General features: G+C 53.5%; 1 protein-coding gene across 1 annotated transcript in view; it reads left to right on the top strand.

Annotated features, from left to right (window-relative positions):
• Nucleotides 1-1,300, top strand: part of TAF6 (TATA-box binding protein associated factor 6) — a 2,117-nt gene extending 817 nt beyond the window's left edge. Inside the window, 4 exon segments of the mRNA XM_087715053.1 lie at nt 26-268; nt 355-370; nt 373-560; nt 635-1,300. Of these exon segments, the coding sequence (XP_087571179.1) occupies nt 26-268; nt 355-370; nt 373-560; nt 635-1,015 (828 nt within the window). The 3' untranslated portion in view covers nt 1,016-1,300.
• The last annotated feature ends 4,700 nt before the right edge of the window (nt 1,301-6,000 follow it).

The following is a 6,000-nucleotide window of genomic DNA, read 5'->3' as shown; positions in this document are numbered from 1 at the left end:
GGGGCCTGCTGGCCCTCTGGGGAAGAGGGAGGGTGGTCTTTCCTTGGGGGTTTTGCTACGTGTCTTTTCCTTTCTCACTCCCCCCACCCCACAGAAGCACTGTGCCCCCGTCTTAGCCAAGCTGCGTCCCCCGCCGGATAACCAGGAGGCCTATCGAGCGGAGTACGGCGCCTTGGGCCCCCTGCTCTGCACCAACGTGGTGAAGGCACGGGCCCAGGCGGCCGTGCAGGCTCAGCAGGTGAACCGCACCACACTGACCATCACCCAGGTAGGTCGCCCGCTTGCCCCTCTGCCCCGGTTCTCCCGAGAGCGCCAGGAGGCCGAGCTCATCTTCGGCTCCTCTCTCCCGCACAGCCCCGGCCGACACTGACCTCTCCCAGGCAGCCCAGGGGGGCAGCAGCGCCACCCGGGCGCCCAGCATCATCAAGGTGCCCGGCTCCATCACCCTCCCTGTGCAGACCCTGGTCTCAACCCGGCCGGCCACCCCAACGCAGCCCTCGCCTCCGCCCACCAAGTTCATCGTCATGTCTTCCGCCTCCGGCACCTCCACTTCCCAGCAGGTATGTGGGGGGGGAGGGGGAAGGGGGGGGCAGGCAGAGAGGCTCTTTCCTGACCCCTCTTGTCCTCCTCACAGGTGTTCACTCTCAGCGGTGGCCCAGCCAGCACCTCCACCTCGCCCGTCACCAGCACGGTGCCCAGCACGCAGCCCCTTGTGAAGTTGGTTTCCGGTGGGCAGGCAGCCCCCAGCCCCCCCATCTCTGGCAGCGTCCAGAAGTACATTGTGGTTTCTCTGCCCCCCGCCACGGAGGGCAAAGGGGGCCCCTCCCAGCTCTCCCCCTCATCCTCCGTTCCGCCCAGCCTGGGACTCGCCGGCGGACCCCTCAAGCAGGAGCGCAGCAACAGCCCCCAGCTGCCAGGCGGTGCCAGCACCACCACCAACGCCACCGCTTTCCTCACCAAAGCCACCAATGGGGGCCAAGGCTTGGTGCCCGAGTCCCCACAGCCCCCCCTCTAGAATTTACCACCCTGCCACCTATGGTGAACACGGGATCCATCCCGGACTCAATTCCTGCGCCCCACCTCTCGATGTTGTGGGAGAACAGCTGTGTGGGACAAGGTTGCCCCAGGACTGACCCTTCGTCCTGCCCACCCTAGTGGAACTGGAGAGAAAGGGGGCAATGGGATCCCTGTTGTGGGAGAAGCAAGTGGGGGGGGGGGGTTGTCATCCTGCTGCCTTCCACAAAGTGTGTTTGCTGTAAATACTTTCCAGTGCCTAAATAAACATGCTTGTTCAACAGAATTAGGGGGCGGGCCTTTGCTCTGGCAGGGGGAGGGGCTACACCAGGGTGGGATCCTTCATCCTCACAGGGAGGGGCCAGGCCAAGCTGCCCCCCCCCTCCTAGTCAGGAAGATGCTGATAGTAAAGGCCAAGCAGCTCCAACCTTTTCAGTTGGGGGGGGGCTGTAGAGCCTGCCTGGGAGCTTAGCAACCCAACCTCCCCCGCTGATCCCCAGGGCCTTTTCTCTGGAGGAGGGGGAGCCCTGGAAGGGGAGGGGGAGATGTGGTGCGAATTGCAGGCGGAGTTCAGGGGGGGGGCGGGCTCCAAGCCCTCCCGGGGCTGAGAGAGAGAGACCCGTAGCCCCCGCGGCCTTTGCTGCTGGCACCTTTACTGCCCGCGGGGGAGCCCAGCTTCCCTCTCTCGCTGCCTCGGAAACGACGGGCTCTCCCCGAGTCGTCCCGCCTTGGACAAGGCGTCGGGCGTCGGCGATGGCTCGGCCGGCTTCTCGGGGGCTGGAGGCCAGAGGCCGCCCCCTGCCTGGGAAGCGCGACCGGGAACCTGTAGCTGCTGCTGTTTGGAAGAGAACCATCCTTCTGGGTTGGTCGGCCGCGGAGCCTAACCAGCCGTCGGGGCCGCCGCCGCTTCTCTGCCCCGCCGTCGATCGCCTGCGCTCCGCCGAGAGGGCCTCGCTCCGCTGCTCCGCAGGTGAGCCCTGAGCGCCTTCTGGAGAGGGAGAGAGGCCAGCAGGCTCAGTGCGCCCCTTCGGGCGCCGCTTTTCTCTCCGCCGGCAAGGCAGCGGCTCCCGCCCGCCGCCTTTCTCCCCGCGGTCCCCCGAGCCGCCCGGTTACCCTTTACAAAGGCCCCGCTCCCAGACCTTGGCTGTGGGCGCGCTGGCGACTCCCGCTCCGACCGTCCGAGCCTCGGCGGCGCCTGGAGGGCAAGTAGAACTGGGAAGAAAGCGAGGGGCGCGTCGGGTCCGAGGCGCAGGGCCCTTCCCCGTCGGAAGGAGGGGGCCCTCGACGCCCGCCCGCCCGCCCGCCCGCGCCCCTGCCTCACCAGGAAGACGGCGTTGCTGAGCACGCAGAGCAGCACCGCGCAGCCCAAGAGCCGAGCCACCACGGCGCCCACCTCCCGGCACAGGCTCCCGTGCCAGGACATGCTTGCCGGTGCCCGCTCTCTGGCGGGGCTGGAGCGCCGGGGAGGTGGGGGGGGAGGCATTGTGAGGCCGCGTCAGCTCACAGAGCCAGGGAGCCGGCCCGCCGGGAGGGTCCCACGGCGCATCCCAGACAGGCAAGGAAGGCCCGCTTAGAGCCCTGGAGAACTTCCACTCGCCGCTCTCGGTCCTCCCTGCTTCCCCGGTTCCTTTTGCGAGCCTGCAGGCGGAGCCTCTTGGAAACCGGACCCCAGACGGCTTCCCGGCCCCCCTTTCCGGAAAGACCCTGTTGGCTCCCACCCCGCTTCGTAACGTCTGACTGAGCGGTTGGCCGCGGAGCTGTCGAAGAAGCGCTGCGGGTGCATCAGCCCAGAGCCCCGGGGTGGAGGAGCCAAGAGGCTGAACCTCAGCGGGAACCGAGGACAGGAGTCCAAAAAAGGCTGGCTAGGAAGGGAAAACTCATCTCCACGTTCTGTCCGGTGAGCTCCAGCGCCCTCCGTGACCCCAGAGGGAGGGATGGGAGGGCGCCCTTAGGGGCCTCTGCTTTTCGGGGTGCCATCTTGGCGCCGGCTCCTGTCGAGGCCGAAGCAGCTTTTGTGAAATCTCATCTGGCATCAAGAATCATCAGGAGTCAAGTTAATTTGCACCAGCGCTCCAAAACCTCCAATCCCCCTGGATTCCCTCCCCCAAACGCCCACCCTCTCATCTGCTGTGTTGCCTGGTTAACAGGATTGTCATGACCCTATCAACTATTGAAGCTTTTTCTTATCAAATAATACACAAAAAGGAACAAACGGTTAGATATGGTGAAATTTTGAATGCAGAGGGTAAACTCGAATCTAGGCAAGAGCTGAAACAGGAAGGAATTGAAATGAATTGGTTTTCATATGTGCAAATACAATGTAGATATGATAAAGACTGTAAAATTGAAGGTTTTTATGATAAAACAACCTGAGTTAGATAAAATCTTGACAGGTACGGATGAAAAAGTAATTAAAAAACTATATGGACATTTACTAGAGGTTAAACTAAAAGAAGAGCAAGTTAAAGAACCTATGATAGCTTGGGGGCAAAAATTTTGGGCATGGGGTTGAATTAGAGAAATGAGAGAAATTGTGGTCCCAAAATTATAAAATGGCAGTGTCAACAGTTTATAAGGAAAATTTGTATAAGATGTTTTACAGGTGGCATCTACCCCCAACCAGAATAGCAAGAATGTTTAAGAACAAATCCAAAAAGTGTTGGAAATGTCATTAGACACCCGGATCATACTACCACATGTGGTGGACTTGCACAGAATTTAAAAGGCATTGGTCCTAAAATACACATGTGGTTGGAGAAAATGACACAGAAATGCATAGACTTTAAACCAGAGACTTTTTTATTGGGTATTATACCAGATACATATATATATCGTGACCCGTCAAAACCGCGGAGGACAAAATCGCGCTCGACGAAAGCGCGCATGTGACGTCATCACAGCGCGACGAAAAAAATTAAAAATTGAAATAAAATTAAAATTAAACCAAGCCAATTCACATAAAGGTAAGGGTTAGGGTTAGGTTAAGGGTTAGGGTTAGGTTTAGAGCGTTAGGGTTACGTTTAGCGTTAGGTTAAGGGTTAGCGTTAGGTTTAGCGTTACATTAATGGTTAGGTTTAGGGTTAGGTTTAGGGTTAGGTTAAGGGTTAGGGTTAGGGTTAGGTTTGGGGGGGGTTAGGGTAATGTTTTCGCTTTATTTTTACATTTTTCGATCACAGCGCGATGTTTTCGTCGCGCTGTGATGACGTCAAATGCGCGCTTTCATCGAGCGCGATTTTGTCCTCCGCGGTTTTGTGGTGGAACCATATATATAATAAAGACTTGAAATATTTGATTGTGAATACCTTAATGGCAGCCAAAATTATATTTGCAAAAAACTGGAAAAATGAGAAAATACCAACGCAGCAGGAAGTTATTCGAAAAGCAATGGAATGTGCTGAAATGAATAAACTGACATTTGAAATTAGAGAAGATGATGATGAACAATTTTATAAGATTTGGGACTTGTTTTTTCAATGGACACTATTACCATAATTTTGAATTGTAATAATAGAATGTGATAGGAGATACCATAAAGACATATTACGCTTATATACTGTATAGATTTATAATAATGTAATGGAATATTGGTATATATATGAATTGAATATATAGATTTTATAGATTTATAACAAAGTAAGGGAATATTGGTATATATATGAATTGAATATTTAGAACATCTTGTTTAAAATGAAGAAATAATTGTAGTTGAATATATGAGACACAATGATAAAGATGTATTTATATACATTTGATAGATATTTTATGATTTTACATATAATTGAAAGTGATGATACACAAATATAAAATGTTGGTGGTTCTTTTTTTTCTTATATATTGTAAGAATTATCAGAATAAGATAGATGATACTATAAAGATATGTTATCATTTAATAGATTTATAATGATGTAACAGATAGCATACATATGAATTTAACCTTTAGAATACATGTTTAAAAGGAAGAAATTATAACAGACCATCATATGAATATATGATTTACAATGATAATCAACGTACTAACTTATATCGGGATCATAACTATTGATTTTATATGCAACCGAAAGCGGAGACGCACAAATGTTTGTGACCAAACGACATGCTAAATAGATATGTAACTGATGATATTTTTAATGTATGTTTTTGTTTGTTTTAAAATAAAAAACCCCTTTAAAAAAAAAAAGGATTGTCATGACCCAGTTAACAGGTGCGCCTGCCTTGGGCGCTACCCCACACCCAGTGCAGGCAATTCCCAGCTTCTTCCCTTCCTGCAATGAGCCCCCAGCTCCAACAGGCGATATAGATTTTATAGAGGTGCCAAGGGTTGTGAGGCTGCCCTAACTCTGACGGGGCGAGCCTGAGCCCGTGGGAAGCCCCACAGCAGTTATCATTTGGGGATCAGGGGTAAGGTACGAACTACTTTTGGCTGGATTTTTCCAAACAACCCTACACAGAGAGAGAGAGAGAATTTGATTATTTAGAAATCCCTCTGAGGGGAACATGAGGACGGCTGCAGAGTCTGGAAAAAGCTGGGCACACCCATGGGGGAGGAGGAGGAGGAGGAGGAGGAGGAGGAGGAGGAGGAAGAGGGGGTGCCTTAGCAGCCATTCTCTGGGAAGGCAAAGCCATAATCGGAGGCCGTGCAGAAGAAGCCAGCTGGCCTCACCCTTCAGGACTGCCTAGAGAGTCGGTTTTTCAGGGAGGGGAGCAACCTCTGGCCACGTCTCTCCTTCCCACCTTCCTTTCTTCCTACCTCCTGGCACTCTGCCCTCCAAGCCCACCCCATCCCCAGCAATGAAAGTGGGCGTGACCTCCTTCCTCTAGCCCCAGGCACCTACCTGCAAAGGAGCCGAAGTGGGGTCTTCCCAAGTTCATCTCCACATGGGCTCCGGGGCCATTTTCTGATACTGCTGACCCATCAGCTCACCTGCATTTCGGTAGCACGTTTCACGGGTATTGCCACTGCCAGTGGCTCCCAGCCCTACTCTTTGG

The sequence above is a fragment of the Thamnophis sirtalis genome, unplaced genomic scaffold (genome assembly GCF_051295495.1).
Source record: "Thamnophis sirtalis isolate CommonGarterSnake01/CBP01778 unplaced genomic scaffold, rThaSir2_p1.2 scaffold_4, whole genome shotgun sequence".
NCBI lineage: Eukaryota > Metazoa > Chordata > Lepidosauria > Squamata > Natricidae > Thamnophis > Thamnophis sirtalis.
Note: the sequence above shows the minus strand (reverse complement) of the source record. Positions and strands in the feature narration are given on the sequence as shown.